Consider the following 18,218-nt stretch of genomic DNA (forward strand, 5'->3'; position numbering starts at 1 on the left):
ATATGTACATATATATAAGTTAAATTAAATCAGTAATGATGCATGATTTTGCAAAAAGAAACAAAATGGGAAATTTTATTTTCAAGCTTATTATTCAAATTTATGACATCTTAACAAAGAAAGTAATAGTTTCTTTCACTTAAGTTTGATTAACTTTCAAAAACTTAATTTTATTTTCATATATATATATTATATATGAAAATAAAATTTTCATATATATATATATATATATATATTTAATGTACGGTAATAATTAGGTGATGTTAAGAAAATGAAATAGTTATGTTCATTAGCGTTTCTCTTTTTTTATTTATACGTTGGTAATAAAGTTATTAAGGCCCGTCACCCGAGAAAAAGCTGGAAAAACTGTTTTGCTAGATCAAATGGTTTAAGTATTTATTATTCAATAACGGTCTTAAAAGAATATACGATACATCAAAGGATATTGTGTAAAGAATGTGCTAATTTTTTACACGATAGGATGTACTTTATCCCGATCATATAAAATCCCGGAAACAGAATAAAATAACAGTCTAAAACGAATTATTTAAGAATAAAATATTTCAGTTCTCAGGTTTTCGCGATAGTTTTATTTCCTATAAAATATTTAACTTTAAGTACTACAGAGAACCTGCTAAATTTTGGTTTTCAACTCAGGTCCCTATAGTTCACATTTGATAGCCGTCTTCACAAAGTGACAAATTCATTTAAGGCGCAATGTACACGCTTCTATAACAAAATTCCGGTTGATATACAAAATTTGCCATTCACGAGGTTTAAAACTATAGTGAAACAAAAACTAAATGTTATTATACAACTTCTGCTTACTTGGATGACAAAAATCCGTCGTAGTAACCCGTTTAGCTCACGGAGGTAGTCTCGATCTCTGATATTTGAAAGCAAAAAAGAAATATATATTGTAAAGATTGAATACGTACAAATGCTACTTACAAAGAGCAACCCCTAGAGTTTCTTGCTCATTCTTCTCAGAGGAATCTGCCTTACGAATGAGGGGTAGAGTTTAACCAATGTGACGATTTCAAGTGTAATAATGCTTACCTATGAAATAAAGATAATTTTAATTTTGATTTTGATTTAGCCCATAACTTGGAAATTGCCCAGCGGTTTAACGACACGCCGCGCCGCTCGCTGCCCCGTCAGTCACCGTCAGGCGCTAGTCAATGTCACATCTAAATCAAATTTTCTCCGCCTGTTCTTATTCTATTCATATTGATTTTCAGCGCGATACGCCAGAGGCGGCCTCCCACATCTCACATTCTAAAACGTGGGCTCGTGTTAAGCCAAAGTGATGTACGATATATTAATAATTATTATTATATTAAATTATGAATTAATAACTATGTTTATTATATTAATAAAAGCTACATTACTATATAGACCACAGCGGTGGAAGGTGTATATTTTGAAAATGATTACCAACTGCAGTATAACACCCTATGTTCCATTGCTCAGAAAGGGTCTTCTCTGATGAGAAATAAATGATATAGATCACAAACTGAATTACTCATCCACGTTCCGATATTACAAATTTGTTATTTAACATTGTAATCTTTACAGTGTTCGATAAAATATCTGCGATAAATACCTCTCTAGACAATTTAGACATTGTTTAGATAAACTTTATCATTTCAATTTTGGCTTATCATTATCAGATAATTTCCCATGTTGTAACCTCTTCCCAAATTGATAATCAGTTCCCGTAACGTATCGTAAATGTTGAAACATGTGATATTCTGATAACTTTTTTGTAGTAGCTATGATATTATTTGTTAAAGCAGTGATAGCCTTGTTGGCAGAATGCTTACTTTCCATATAGGGGAATCTAATAGCAGTAGAGCTTCTTGCGAAAGAGCTCGTCCAGGAAAGTTCTGCCACCTTACCTATTTCTACCGCCAACAGTACTATGAGGTTTACTGCGTACTGATTTTGAAGGGTAAGGGCGCTGGTGAAATTGCAGGCACACTGGACTTGTCAACTTATGTCCCAGGGTGACGGGCGCAATGGCAGTGTGTGTACGTCCAAGATCTTTGCAATTAAAGCTCTGAGTGGCATTGCATCTGCTATGGATAGGCGTGCCGCTTACCACCAGGCGCACGGCTTATTCGTCACGTCACTTGATATCATAAAAAACTCTAAGAACGAGACGTGGCGCGGTTTAGCATCACTAACTGTTTTAGTTTTATATTCAGTCCATGTCACTATTAACTCTTTCTTGAAATACTAAATTGTAAAATGCCTTCGTTGTCTCATTTAAATGCCCGTAGCAAGCAGATACATATATGCTAACTAGCATTATATATACCGCATGAAAGCTATATCAATACCCATGTAACATAGGGTAGCGATGAGAAGAGTTGAATTTTTTTCAACTCGAGTTACTGAAGTTGACTTGTGTGCTGGCTCGAGTTGACTCGACTCGGTGTCTGACAGCAACGGCGAGTAGCTCTCGCGAGTCGCCAGTAGAACTCGAACACCGACGATTCACCGAGTTGGGCACGATCGACTGGCCGGCCGAGTAAGAAGTCGATGCGCTGTATGAATTAACAATTCGGCTCGGCGTGGCTGGGACCGAACCGAGTTAGCTCGAGTTCATATAAAAGTAGCTTGAGTTGACTCGGTGTGAGAGTAACTCGAGTTAATCGAGTTAAATAACTCGACTCGCCCATCGCTAATGTAAGGTATCTAGAATGTATAGTCGTCTAGCGGCCGTATTTGTTTAGGGCTTAACGATTCAGTAGAGAAAAGTAGAGAAATCTGCTTGTCATAAAAAATTCTAACTATTGGAACAACATGGTGAAGTATGAAAAACAAAGAAGACTCGTGTCGTATATATACATATAAGTTGATACAATTGTTTTGTTACAGAACAAGTATAATTGATGTTATGTTATTTGTAGTCGTGTTTATCTATACAGCTGGTTTGAGTGAATCATCGCTAAGGTAACGAAGAAATTTATTTATTGCTAGGTGGAAGTTTTCTTGTCTCGTAATAATGACAATGCTTTATATTAGATACCAAGATAAGCAGTAATGGACCCTTTTGAACTTATAGAATCTATGCATACTCGCATTCTCATGTTATTTGTAAAATATTAATGACCTCTCAGAACCATATTGCTAACATAACAAACAACAACTCTTGTTCTATGACTTAAAATAATTCTTCCCATTTTACTTTCGTAAAAAAAAGTAAATTCCAGTCCGATGCAAAACGCAGGCGAACTTAATTTGTGATTGCCGAAACGATCCTGGAACAGCATCGTCAGCATTAGAGACCTTGAGAGTATACCTTTCAAACAAAAAATTATTTCCAAAATCGACCCATCGAACGGTAAATCGTCTATAAAACACATAAACACGTACACAAGTCTATAAAATTTGAGTATTTGCCTCTATTTACTTAGGATCCCCTGATCAGATTCCGACTAGGTGACAATGGAACTACCACGAAATTGCACCCTTTAAAACAAAAAGAAGAATTTTCAAAATCGGTCTACAATTGACGGAGAAATCGAAAGACATACATACTGCAAACGTGAAACATCCTCCTTCTTCTCCTCGGTTGTTTATCAAAATTATAATATAAATCAGCGAGGTTATTAGTATTTTATAAATAACCCTGTACTTATACAGGGTTATTTATAAAATACTAATAACCTCGCTGACATTACTTATAATGTTGGCATCATTAAGTATGGTACATTTTCCCTGTGCCATAAAACTTTGAGGGATGTAGCAACCCCGAAATGTTTTAAATGCCGGCGGGCATTTAAAATCCTTGTCAAAGTATAATTTATATTGATTTACTGAAGTAATATATATAGAAGTAGAAAAATGAAATGACATAAACGCCACTAAACATACCAATGCGCTGTTGTTTGTTCTATGTTGGAACAGGCGTACGAAAAAGTGAAAAAAATGGTAATATAGCAAATATAACATTCTATCTTTATTATATTATTTTAATTGAAAAGTAATTTAATATTTTTTTGAGCTCCATGTCTCGGTGTTTGAATATAAAGTTCAACAATCGAGCGAAATTAGTCTTGTCAAATAATTGGAATCGGTTTTGCACGGTAGTTTCCATTATATAATAAATTTTCCTCTCAAAAACTGTTTTTCGCCTGACCGCTTTACACAATTTCTCGTTAGACATTTTAATTAGATACTTGAAATAACACGAGCATGAGTCAACTGAATCGTCGAGAATAATGTTTATTTTTACGTAAAAATTTCATTGTATTCAAATAGTACATAGTTGAATGGCAACCAACAGTGATTACATTCTATTTCAGTTCTAGTTGTCCTATTAATCATTGCTAGAAAATACAAAAGTCTACTGATTTGGACGGCATCCAAATACTTTCAAATAATAAGCTATACAATGTCGCTTCATTGCCGGTATATCAGATTATATTAACACTCGACATTGCCTTATTCAACACAGTACATTAGCAACACGTCTTTAATAAATTCGGTGGTAAATTCATAGCGAGTAAATAAGTCTTGCGCACGCGCGAACTACAAACATTGTTTTAAAGCAAAGAAAACATTTTCTCTCCGTAACGTAAACATTAACTGCTGTAAAAAGTTTCTCTTCGCCACTTGACGTCAGCCAGTGCTGTAAAGAATCTGTACATTTCTTTGTATTGTATTCTAGAGGTTTATGAAAGACAATTTACAGAAACCATCTTTGTATACAGAAAACCTCACTAATAAAGTTTTTGATTAATTTTGCTTTAAATAGGCACTTCATTAAAGAACAACGTTTCCATAATCTTCAAATACAGAAATGTATTCTGAATTTCATATTTTGATATAAAATGTAAATCAATTTATTAAAAGTCAGTTTGTGGAAACCTGTTTTTCACGTATCCTTTTGTATGCGAGTACTTTTGATATTTTTTATGAACGTATTGTATAATGTATTTGACAGCGACTAAAAGAATAATTAAAAAAAAAATGTACGGCACCTTCCAAAAAATACCTCCGAACCATCGGAGTCGCTGCGAGGCAATATTAATTTGGGTAGCACCATTCCTTTTTTCCGCCTGCCTCGTATCCCGGGCGGCGAAGGCCACTGCAGCTCCGTTGTGGCCATCGGGCTGTGTGGACTTAAAATTGTCAATCGCCGCTCAGGTGGAGGCAGACTGAGTTGCTGCAACGCCCGTCGCTCCGTGCTCGCGAACAACCCTCTTTTCTTTTCAGCAGAATTACCCATATCTTCCCCAGATAACGCTCGTCTCGCAGGCGTACCTCTCGCTTCCCTAATATCTCTCTCGCTTGCTGTAAGGAAGGAACTGCGGTGCATGCGCACCGAAGTGCATGAGCTCGCGGGTCGTGCAGGGGATGCATCTTTACGTGGACGGAGACTTTCCATGGAACGAGCGGTCTCTACTCGAGCAGCTACCAAGTACTGACCGCTCGTTACTGTCGTTTGAGCAACCTCACATTCGTCCTGGCTTGAACTTGATGTACCACTTCGGGAAAATGTACTGGCTTTAGATACAAAACTTCTATCGCTGTACTGAGCTGTTGAAATGCTCGAGCAGGTATTCGCGTCATTAGACTCGGACGATGCCTGCTGACGGACAAAGCCCTCCTCTAACGACTGTACAACGCGAGCATTCAACGAGCCAAAAGTTGCCAGGTTGGGTCGTGTACGGTTCTTTCGTTCTTCCTCTTCCTCCTCCATTTTGCCTTACTTTTTAGATATCACCTTTATTAGCACATTTAAACACGCCACTATTCAATACACCAATATTTTATTGAAATGATTTATTGCATTTTACTTAAACGTAATTTATAGATAACATAACATAAGGAACACTGCACAGTCTTTATCACTTTCGAGACCACCACTTGCGCGTCGATTTTGGACACCTGTAACAAATTTAACGCGATTAGCTTTTCTTTACTAGTTACCCATCCGTAGATATTTCATGAAATCACACGATAATAACCACATTAGTGAAAATGTTAGGTCAGAGCTAGGATGGATAAGAGTTATGGGATAGGTAGGTAGACTGTGTAGTATATCGCTCAAACAATTAATGTTTTACAAATACTTGTGTTAGGACCTTTTTGGGGAAAATTGCATTATTTACATGTTTCAGTTGGCAGCTTTTGAGTCCAGTGCTAGCTGTCCAGCTTGGTTCGCGCTGTTCGTAAGTGCCTTCATCTGCTCTGCATTCAGACCCGTAGCTTTCACTCTGACGTCAGCACTTTTTGAGTGTTCTTTGCTTTCACTGCTAGATTCCACTCTCTTTGTAGATTCATTTCCGAATTCATCGATGAAAGTTTCTTCCTCGAATTCTTCTTCATAGCTCTCCTGGTAACTTTCGCGGAACTCTTGCTTGGCCTGTACAGTCACTTTCTCTGTAGTTTCCCTTTGTTCCATCACTTGGTCCATGGTCTTCTTGATAACCTGCTGACCAGCTTGCAACTGTGTGTTTTGCTGAGACATCGTGGTTTGTAGCAGATGTATCTGTCTATAAATACGTAAAAAGCCCTTTGTAACTTACTAATTCGATATATGTTAAAGTTAAAATAAGTTTCATTTTCTTGTATTAAGTCAGTAATAGTCAACACAATGCTATAATACAAATTATTTGGACTTTACAAAAGAATTCAGTATAAATACTACAACGGTACTTCATAAATTGCACAACAAGATGCATCAGTAAAATCCAAATTCCTGTTTCTATAGAAATTTATTGGCATTCAGCCAGGAGAAATGTTTGGGCCACTTTTATATTCATGTTTCACGAAAATCCAATGTGATGCGGATGGTGATACTGAGCCCTATTACTGATGACACATAATGTGTAATTTTACAACTATCGGGCACTTGGAATAGCCACAGCGCAAATTATGGGAGAGGAATTTCATCGTAGCGTCATTGGTGAATGTTCCAGAGGAATGCGGGAACAATAGCGCGTTCGCAAAGACAATAATAGAAATGGGGACTATAATAACGCATGAATACCTGAACGATGCTATGACCTACTTTCACATTGAACTTGGGTTTTACTTTAATCATTTCATTTGTTGTTCATGACGCTTGGAGTCAAAACTATTAATTTCTACTAAGACGGTTGTGAACAATTTATATAACTTTGAAAAAATATTAAAGTCTTCCACAAAAATTTAATTGCTTCCCGAAATCACAATGTACAATGGACTAAATAAATTAAAGATAAATTTTCAAAGAAGTAAGCACAAAATAATAAATACCTGAACAAAAAAATAGATGTCGTTGCACAATGTTGCACTTTTGAAAATAAATGTAATCCTTTTTTAACTGGAGGTGTTTCCAATTGGAAGATCGCGCGTGGACTGAACACAGGGGAGAAGGAACGCCGAGCTTTGTTTCAGCGGCGAGCTTTGCGTGGGCGGATCAGTAGGTACAAGTGCGCGCCGACACACGTTGCGTCTGCGCATCTCTATATCAACTTGGCCAGAATACAACCCGAGATTCGCAACATCTGTCTTGGCAAATTAACCAACTTTGTTTAATTAATTTTGACAATATGAACTATGTAGGTACTTATCATAAATAATACATGCGCAAGAAAATATCAGAAGAAATCAATCATTTCTTCATGTCACGCATATGATATGCATTTAGGTCAAATTGCATACGGGTGGCAATGTACGGTAAATGTTAAATAAATCTGTCTTTTTGAGGCGATGAATTGCGCCTGTTTTCAAAAGTCTCTCCTTGCCAATGTTCTGAAAATAGCCGTATGCGTCACGGAGCCAGTGGCGATGACTCCTCGAGACGATGGGGGCGATAAACATACGAAGCTAGATATGAATAATGATTGGCAAAGCGCCCTCTGACTCACGGTGCACTGATCGAATGTATGAAGATCTACGTGTTTCTCGAAAGTGCATCTTTTAAATCTGCGTAGGTCATTATTTTGGACTTTCGTCTAATAAAATGTTAAGAGTTCTGACGCATACCATCTCTCCCCACTAACTGATGTAATTGAACAATGTTATTGTAATCCTACTCAGCTTTCAGATGAGAACATTTTCCACTAATCGTCATATGTCTTACTTATATGCATGTATATAAGTCTTAATTATTAATAGAAGTTTTACACGAATTACGGTCGCCTCAAATTGCCGCTACTAAGTGGCGGGCAATGCAAATTAAACTTTACCTTTACGGGATAAGATTATATTTCTTTCAATTAAAAATTAATACTTCGAGAGTACTTTATAAAGTGCACATCATATAGAAAATATTATCTACATTATAAATTATACATTTCTTCTCAAAAGATCAAAGCCGTTGACACAGACAGTGCATAGTGTACATTAGCTTCTTAACAATAAGGTTCTTCGAAAGATAGACAGACAGCTTCTGAGGGACGTCGAGCTACGTAGTGCGAATTTTGGAAATAGCAAAGCAATGTATTTCCACTGTATAAAGTATTTCCTTGAACGCAAAATAAAAATCGCACTGAGACGTGTAGCGCAGCGCTACACGCGCGTGGCACCTTTACAACTCAAGATTTGAAGAGCTAAACCTAACAAATTGTTAACCTTGTAAAATATGTCTAGTGCTAGCTGCAACAACTAGTAGAGATTGGAACTATATTATCTGTAATAGTTGTCAGCTGTTACCTTTTTAGAGAGCGAAATAAATTTATACGGCACATTGCTATTCATTTTCACAAAGTTCCGGAGCAATCATGTAAATTGATTCAGCAGATTAAAATAAAATGTAACCAGTCAATAAAACCGCTTTAATAAAGTGAAAAAAAAGGTGATTGATAATACGTACCGAACAGAAAGTAAGAGTTTACTTTTCATAAATTGTTTTTCTAGTCCGTTGGACCCAAATCAATTTCAATTAAACTACCTTTATTCCTAGAATCTATTGTTTTATATAAAAGAAGTAAACCGTTTAGAAAAAGCTTTTAGTAACTTTTTTAAAGCTTACAACGTCTCAAACATTGTTATAGTTGATAGTGAAATAAATTAACGTTTGCCAATCACGATAGAGGACCTAAATCCGAAGTGTGAAGCATAAAGTCCTGTTGAGAGAGTACATTCTGTATTTCATTTTTGTATCACACAAGACAGTGAAAGCCGTATTTCTCGAGCTTACAGTAATAAAACGTGTTGCGTTTTTTATTCCCAACTTGTTATTTTTAGTGAATCTATTCATTCGTATAAATTATGTAGTCTAGTAAGCTTTATTTAGATTATTGTTTCTTGAAAAAAAAAAAAAAATTAAGCATTTTTTGGTGTACTAATTGTTATGAGAAAAAAATGTTTTAACCATTAGTGAATGATAAAAACTCATTAAGAACGAACAGAATATGCCCAATTGAAGGTACTTGTAGAGTTATAGTTGTACGTTTGAAACATGCCATGACTGTGATTATTATCTATTTAACACATTTTTTTATGATAGGTACTAAGAGACAGGACAAACAAGTTGTGCGCCTGACGGTAACCGACACGCCTGTCCATAGCAGTTGCAGTAAATGTATCATGCAGTCTATAATATACTATTTTTAATTATTTTCGGCCTATAAACTTCGAAGACAGGGTTGCGGCACGTAAGGTATTACGTGTCGTAATACCTTACGTGCCGGTGTCAATAATTTAAATTTGTAAAAGAAGGCCTGAAAGGCCTGAAGGCTAGTTGCTTTATTTTCTGATTTGGATTGGGACGTGTTACACTCTACTTTTATAAGTACTGTTATTTTTTCCTTATTTTTCAAAAATAGTTTTCAAAAAGTGACTTGACATACATACGGATATCACTATCTTGTTGTTTAAAGTTGGAACTCTGAAAACTTACGTACGTTACATCGTACTAACGCGACTAAAGATAAAAAAATGGTATATATACTCGTAGTACTTTATTTCCAAGATCAAATGAAAACAGATTAATAGCTGATGTTGTCTATGGAAGCCCGATAAAAAAGCCAGTTCCTAAGAAGACTGTGATAGACTAATTTGAAAACGCGGTGGGGTACGGTATTAGTTTTTTTTTGTTGAAAGATAGATAATGCGTTTTGAAGCAGTAGAGCTCTTTGTGAACGAGTTCGTGCAGAGAAGTACTGCCATCTTAACTATTTCTGCCGCCAAGCAGTAATGTGAGCGTTACTGCGTTCCGGTTTTGAAGGGTTTGGGTGCTGGTGAAATTACAGGGTGATGGGAATTGTCAACATATTTCAGGGTGCAATGGCAGAGCCCTCAAATCTTTATGATCTCTAAGTGGCACTCTAACTGTTATGGACAGATGTGCCGCTTACCAATAGATGCACTACTTGTTCGTCCAGTCGCTACGTATCATAAAAAAATACATAATGCGTTTGTCTTTTAAATGCACAATCTAGCCTTGAGTAGTAGAAAGTAGCGTAGCAATCTCATCAACGAGAATACTGTAATGTCAATTAAATATGAAACAACACTCGTCGATCTTTGGCATCTATATGCCATCGTCATCATCATTAATATTAATCTTTGCGTGTAGGTATCTTCGCATTCACTATCTGAAAGATTTACATAGACTATGAAAGATCTTTCGAAAATTATACCTTACTTCTAGTACGTAGTCGTATAATCGGAGCACGATTTATTTTGATATAACGAAGGTAATGAGTAAACGAGGGTTTACAGATAAATTGTAGATTGTAATATTAGTTACATTTACCCACCGGTACTCGGTCAAAACTGTGCACATAGTTTTGATCATTTTGTATATTTATAACTGTAATCTATTTCATTGCTTCTATTACACATTGCCGTAAATCAGTGTAATCATGAATGAAATTGTAAAATTATGACTCAGTTATTTAAGTCGACTTCAAATTCAAAAGTTATATCCAGTTTTGCATCAGTACGTAACTAAAAAAACTTATTTTACATAGATTGAGGCCAGACGAGCGTAAAAATTTTCAAATGTTAGTCGTATTTTTGTGTCGCTTAATTTACGCTTTGGTTTCATATTAAGAGCCCATACAACCTCGAATCGTCGCCTTACTTTCCCAAACTCGTATCTTATAAAGACTTATTTAGAAGATGGCAAAATTTTCTATTTGTTTTCAATTTCTTGTCAAGGGTGTTTGGTTGTATTACTTTAAGTATAGGTAAAAGCCAGTGTCTGCATATGAAGGAAATGTGAAATCTGCTGCAAAATTTGTGTATACAATCCATTTTTTGCATTTCAGTAACTTTGTGCTTTAAGATACGAGTTTGTGAAAGTAAGGCGACAAAATGTATTTGGTTGATTCCGCATAACAGTGAAAGTGTTGACTCAATCACATTGGAAAAAAATATATAGTAAAATTGATGATATACACTGATTACATTGAAAACACGATTCCAATAATTTTCAAGGTAGAAAAAAAAACACAAACTTTCCTCGACATTTTACAAGAAACCGCTGTATTCAATAAGTACTTTACATGCAACAATGATATTTTTTAAATAAACTGAACTAAATAGAACGCGTATACTATATACATAATACATATGCGATATACATTTTTGAAATAGCTTTAATTTTCTTTGTAAAAAAAAATAAATTCTGAAATAAAGCCAGTGTCTCCGCCGTTCAATCTAAGCAAAATGAACCTTATTAGTACGGGAAAAACTTAAAATAGAGCTGAGGTAGTATCGGCTCCTAAAATCCGGTTTGTGCCACATGACGACGCAAAATGAGTTGTCTTTGTCTGCCGATTCACGCACGCAATTACGATCGAACTTCGGTCACCCTGTGTGACGTGCTTGTTCAGTGGAGAGAGGGGTGAGGAAACATTTATTGACATGTGGTCTGCTCTCCGTATTATAAACAACGCATGTGAATTTTGGTAACTTTCGAGATATTGGCCTAAACATGTTTTTTTTCTTTTAAAAATGTAAATTTTGCTTAACTATAAAACTGAAACTAAGTAAGATACAAAAAAAAAACCCATTTATAGAGGGTTGTAGATCTTGTTCCGCTGATTCCGGAAATGATAATAACTCAGTTTCGTCTAAAATGACGATTACGTTATTTATGGTAAGGATAGAAGTGGTAGTATTTTACAAACTGATCTGCATAAACTTTCATACTGTATATGAAACTGTCCACACTCTAATCTTTTTTTATATGATGCTAAGTGACGGGACGAACCAATCGTGCGCCTGGTGAAGAGCGACACGCTTATCCATAACAGTTGTAGTGCCACTTAGAGCTTTAAATTGCAAAGATCTGAGGTGCGCTCCCATTGCGACCGTCACCGCGGAACACGGCAATGATGCTATTACTGCTTGGTGGTAGACATAGGTAAGGTTGCAGTACTTCCCTGGACGAACTTAGTTTAGTAGAGTTCCTTGTGAAAGAGTTCATTCAAAGAGTTATTCAACCTTATCCCTTCCTCTCCTTTCCATCAGCGGACCACCCGTGCCGGACTGCGTTGCCACAGTTGGACGGTCAGTTCAATACCGTCCCGCACTAAAAAGTTTGGCAATTCGTTTTTATGCCGAACCATCAAATTGTGGAACCAACTCCCGGCGCATGTATTCCCTCCCCTCTATAACATCGGGTCCTTCAAACGTAGTGTGAAGAAGCATTTGGCCAGGCCGGCAAAATGATAGTGACGGAGTGAAGATATTTGTGTTTTCCATCCGTTACTCTCATCTCTGGACTGTATTCGCACTTTCCATCAGGCGCGGTGCAGTTATTTTGCCGAGTCACAATAAAAAAAAATAAAAAAATTCAGCGTAGTACTGCCACCTTACCCTTTTCTACCGCCTAGCTGTAATATCAGCATTACTGTGTTCCGGTTTGGAAGGGTAAGGGTGCTGGTGAAATTACAGGATATGGGACTTGTCAACTTATATCCCAGCGTAACGGGCGCAGTGGCAGTGCCCCTCAGATCTTTGCAATTTAAAAGTCTCAGTGGCACTGCGACCGTTATCGATAGGCGTGTAGCTTACTATCAAGCGCACGACTCGGTAGCTCTATGACGAACCTCTACTGCTACTAAATCGTTCCTTATTGAAGGGATGTACCCCAGTTTCGTTTTCTAACATCATCTAATGCTTCATAAATGACACTTTTTTTAATGGACCTATTTATTACACAATATGAAACAAACACCAGAACAAACGCTTAAAAGCAACTGAATAAAATACGTTCGTTTGGAACCCTAACCGATTTTCAGTCGAACGTAAACTACGAGAGCCAAAAACCGCGACTCAGAAAAATATTCTCGTCACCGTGAGGGTGATCTTATTATTAAAAAAACAATGTAAATGTAAAATTTATGCGTAGAGTTCAAACATGTAGAAATGAATAATTGAAATTACTCCATTGTCTTCTTTTAACCGCCTCAGTGGCCGAACGGTTACCGTGTCGTACTGACACGCAAAGGTCTCAGGTTCGATTCCCGGGCCGGAGAAATATTTGTAGGGCCTACATTTATTTCTCTCGTGAGTTTGGGTGTAATTTGTGGTTGTCTATGTGTGTGTCCATGGCACCCGCGACATAGGATTTCCCCAGTGCGGGGTTATGTTGAGTGTGTTCGTTATTATATTTATTATTATTATCGCTATTTCGTGTTACTGTAATTTTGCAAACAAGAACATTTCATTTATTTATTCACTGATTCCAGTTTTATGGAATTAGTATTCATAGCCTGTGACCTAGTTTAATATAAGTGACAATTTAGACGCGATGTAGCGGTTTAGTAATGAGCTAACATACAAACGACAACACGTGTGGTTCTCGAACTAGATTTCATGTACCTACTAACAACTGGATAACAAAGTGCTTCAGATGTTTACCTATGTGGTACACCGTTTAACTACGTGGTCGGAATTCATTATTATTTACAAGTGCTATACCGACAAATACATATTAATATAATTATACAGTCATTAGCACATTGTAACGGGTTTAACTCTGGTTCTGCTAATTGGAATATGTTGAATGCTTCCTTTGAAATTGTGAGTACAATAATTTAACTTTGATTTAATCATATTATTATCCGAATATATCGATCCGAATATATGTTTCCTAACACAGGCCCTAACAAGCCTAAATAGAAACATCCGCCCCTGTACTATGTGCCCTTTAAAATGAACGAATAAAACATTTTTATTTTATTTATTTTATTTTATTTATTACAGCGAAATATGGTACCCTGTACTAGCATATTCTGATTTATACGTGTGATATTTAAAACTTTGAGTAGCACTGCAACTGTTATAGACAGGCGTGTAACTTACCATCAGGCGCACGACTAAAAAACAATATTATGGTAAACTCATTTCGTTATCAACGAAAAATTTTCTTTACACCTTGTATATTTAATATTAAGACCAGATATTATATTAAACTATTTAATGATTAATGTTTCTCGGAATTCCAAGCATAACTGGAGTAAATCAATGTGTATCTGCTCCACGTAGTGCGAGGTGTTAAAGCATTAATGCTAACTAGGTACCTCGTGACTGCCACCAACTCATCGTATTAATCCAGATTTATTTACGTAACATGACCTTTTATGTACACTTAGGACGTTTTGTTACCGACAAAATGCATCATGGCACAGCGGTGCAAGCACGCGAAGGTAGTGACTTCCGTCCCGGCCGATGCCTATCTATTCAAAGTCCGAAGGCTAGACACAACTGAATGTTATCTGACCTGCTTTTAAGCCTGATAAGTAGAAAACAGACACTTTCTATCCCCTTTTAATTCGTAGTTTAGTGTTGAAAGGATCAACCCTTCTGGGTTGAAGGTGCGTGTCGGTTCATCTACAATAGCCGTCACGCAAAAAAGGATTTAACCTTAGTCGTTGTCTACTGATTAAATTGGTTTTTAACAACCCCCAAATTTCGTATCTTTTCATTTGGAAAAGGTCAGGTTCATTAATCTGATATATTTTTTGTAACTATCTGGAAAAGAGGTCCGTCGAGCCCGGCGTTCAATTAAATGAAATGTGTTCTCGTAGCAAAAAACAGCAATGGAATGGGCATGTAATATTCATTGATTTTTGCCACTGTGTTCGTTATATCGATGTAATCAAATTTCCAAGGCAAACTATGGCGTGTTGAATATGAGTTAAAGAATGTGCTTTGTGAAAGTTTAGCTGGTAGGGTAAAGAGGTTATTGGGTTTATGATTTTGGGAAATATGGTATTGACCTTAAAACACGCACTATAGTGATTTTGTTACAATGAAAATGTGGTAAAACTGCGTAAAGTGTCTTGTGAACATGTGAACGCTTATTTTCTGAATATTGTGATGAATTTGTTATAGTAATTTTTGATATACGTAACTTTAAATTATTTGACAAATTAACTACATACATGCAATACTTCATAAGGGTGAGGCCTGACGAGCTTAATCTTATGCAGTTTGAGTTTTTTAAGTATCGTAGTTTACATTCGACTGGAATTCCGTAGAGTCGCCAAACGAATGTAGTTTATTCAGTTGCTTTTAGGTGGTATTTGTGCCATATAATGTAATGGATCCATTAAAAGGTGTAGCACAAACCGGATTTTATATGAAAACGAACGCAGTGTAAATTACGCGAGTCAAAAAACGCGACTCACAACTCACATTTTTTTTCTTAAACAATTGCAAGTGCGCATTTGACCTCCATCTCACCTGATAGAAAGTGCGATGAGGTCGACGATGGAGCATGCACACCCAAATAATGCCTTTTCACTGTCGCCTTAAAGTTATAACGTATATGGAACAAGTCTGCAGGCAGGGAATTCCACTCCATAGCCGTCCGCCAAATAAATGTGGAAGCGTAACGTTTCGTGCGAATCTTTGGAATATCCACAGCATAGGGGTGGAATCCAAGCCTACGTCTAGTCCCCCGGTAATCGAAAAGGGAAAGCGGATTAAAGCGTTTTCTAAGTAACGCTTACGCTTGACGCTATATTACGTTTGTCGTCAGACTCACTCTAAGTGTTCAACATCATATATTTGCATGTGGGTTTTTTCAATCAATGTTAAACCACTTAAAATTTTGCACAGAAATGTATATGACCTAGATTGCCGTATGATGCTAAATCAAAAGTCTATAATTATTTTCAGACTTTTATAATATACTATTAATTGATAACAAAAACGAATATTAAGCTTAACCACCCTTTTGCCACCAAAAAGAATCTCCGAAAAAACAATTTGTCTCATACGAACGTAAATTACCTAGAAAACTGATAAGGTAAGTTCGTGATTGAACACGTGTCGTCTATATCCCCGATGAGCCATATATCACCGGTTTCCCTATAATTTACCCTAGAACATGACAAAATTAACCGGGTAATAAAGTTACAATAGTTTCATATTCTGTAATATTATCAAACATTAGTTAATATGGTGTATTACTGATTAACGAACTACGTACATTTGCGAATGAATATTTGAACGGGTAATATTAAAATTTTGACTGCGTATTGTTAAGTAAGACTACAAGAAACCTCGTACGAAACGTATTATAGTCCTGCAGGGCTAAAAAGGCCGTATTGGGAGAATCATAATATGATTAATCGACAATTCATATTATGATTCTGCCAATACAGCCGTTTTAGACTTGTTGTTTGGAGTCACGTCAACTGAAATATGGAGCAGGTACTTAATTCGACTGTATTTTTTCGTAATTACACTGGCATTCGTGAACCGATTTCGATGATTCTTTTTGTGTTGGAAATGGAATTCTCAATTGGATTGTATTTTTATTTGTGTGTATGTTACGCAATTATTCCGACATTTGAGGACTGATTTCGATGATCCTTTTATTGTTGGAAAGTTGTCTGTAGTGGTCTCATTAAAATTTGAAGAAAATATTTTCCCTCTTATCTTAATTCCCATTATGTCGTAACGTTTTGTTATCGTTGGACGACAGTCGCGTTTAGCCTGTTCCCACGACTATCTATCGTGACTGTATCATGAACGTTTACTTTATCGTTAAACAACTGTCGTTTCCAGCGGACACAATCGTTTGAAGCTGCGATTATCTGTTGCGTTTTTATCGTGACGTTTTATTTGTCGACTGAAAACTGTCGTTCTAGCTCTTCCCATTGTCACGACAGTCTGTCGTCATAACGACAAAAAGGTCGGGAACGACTGTTAATCGTGTTGTACTACATGTGAACAAAACTGCACGACCATCTGTCGTCACGACATAATATGAACGCGCCCAATTAGGGAATGAATCCAATTTACTGAGTTTCACTCAATTTCCATTAATCGAATTTAGAAAAACTTGGCGTATATGTGTAATTTCATTGAAAATAAAATGTTATGGTAATGGAAATGGCAGACAGGTGAGAGTAACTCTTAAACAGTGTACAGCACCTACGTTATGTTCCGGCTGACATTATTAGTTTTGACGAGGACTTCCATATGCGTTTTAATTATCTTTGACGGGACCACAGTAACAAACACAGCGAAAGGGGATAATCAAACTTTTGAAGTCCGTTTTTATTTTTTTTAAATGAGTTGTAATTTAATCTTATTGAGATAGAATGCATCGTACCCTGTATGCACTACGCTTGGATGCTGAAGATTTAATGGCCGCCATTACGCCACTGGTACCGCGATTAAAGTTTTAGATCGCAACTATGTAATATATTAGCCATTGATAGGAGCCTTTTTTTTTTGCATCAAGCGTCTAACCGCTGTATTTAAAAAAAATAGCCGTGGTGGTCTAATGGTTTGACCTACTGTATCTCGCGCAGAGGCCGTGGGTTCGAATCCGGATTCGCACCTCAAAGTTTCTCGGAATTTAAGTGCGAAATTTATGTTTGAAATTATCGGTTAAAGAAAACATCGTGGTGAAACCTGCACGCCGAAAAAGGTTCACAACCCTCGGAAAACGTGTGAGGTGTCCAATCCGCACTGGGCGCGAAGATCCGTGCCTAGCCGTGGGACGTATAAATGGATTGATGATGACTAGCCGCGAGCAATATTCTACATACAAATGCAGTCGCAACGACTTTCGAGTTGCGGCTGCGTCAATTGGTATGGTATGGCTTATTTGAATAAATAGAAATCGCCCGCAGGCAGCCATCCGCGACTACCCGCTTAGTGGAAAATTAGTCTAAGAAAATGACAGATTATTTGTCCATACAGATTATTCCTATTAGTTACATGATGAAAAATTTCTATGACGCTTCAAAAGTACGTATAAATAAACAATCATATTGATGGCCTATCTCAAA

General features: G+C 36.6%; 3 protein-coding genes across 3 annotated transcripts in view; all 3 read right to left on the reverse strand.

The window, feature by feature from the left end:
- The window catches only part of LOC113236573 (cAMP-specific 3',5'-cyclic phosphodiesterase), a 572,464-nt gene that overhangs the window by 238,555 nt on the left and 315,691 nt on the right, over positions 1-18,218 (reverse strand). The window lies entirely within an intron of this gene.
- The window catches only part of LOC113236574, a 42,543-nt gene continuing 28,469 nt past the window's right edge, over positions 4,145-18,218 (reverse strand). Inside the window, exon 2 of the mRNA XM_026472712.1 lies at positions 4,145-5,904. Coding sequence (XP_026328497.1) covers positions 4,973-5,716 — 744 coding nt within the window. The 5' untranslated portion in view covers positions 5,717-5,904 and the 3' untranslated portion in view covers positions 4,145-4,972. The remainder of the gene's footprint in view (positions 5,905-18,218) is intronic.
- Positions 6,108-7,439, reverse strand: LOC113236575. The gene is made up of 2 exons (XM_026472713.1): positions 7,258-7,439; positions 6,108-6,512 (listed from the first exon to the last, which is right to left on the reverse strand). Exon 2 carries the CDS (start codon positions 6,485-6,487, stop codon positions 6,134-6,136), a length of 354 nt encoding a protein of 117 aa, XP_026328498.1. The 5' UTR covers positions 6,488-6,512; positions 7,258-7,439; the 3' UTR covers positions 6,108-6,133.

The sequence above is a fragment of the Hyposmocoma kahamanoa genome, unplaced genomic scaffold (assembly GCF_003589595.1).
Source record: "Hyposmocoma kahamanoa isolate Upper Pololo Valley unplaced genomic scaffold, ASM358959v1 92, whole genome shotgun sequence".
Classification (NCBI taxonomy): Eukaryota; Metazoa; Arthropoda; class Insecta; order Lepidoptera; family Cosmopterigidae; genus Hyposmocoma; species Hyposmocoma kahamanoa.

Bases quoted from the DNA above. Each gene is read 5' to 3' on its own strand.
- LOC113236575 (XM_026472713.1), bottom strand. From the start codon at position 6,487: ATGTCTCAGCAAAACACACAGTTGCAAGCTGGTCAGCAGGTTATCAAG.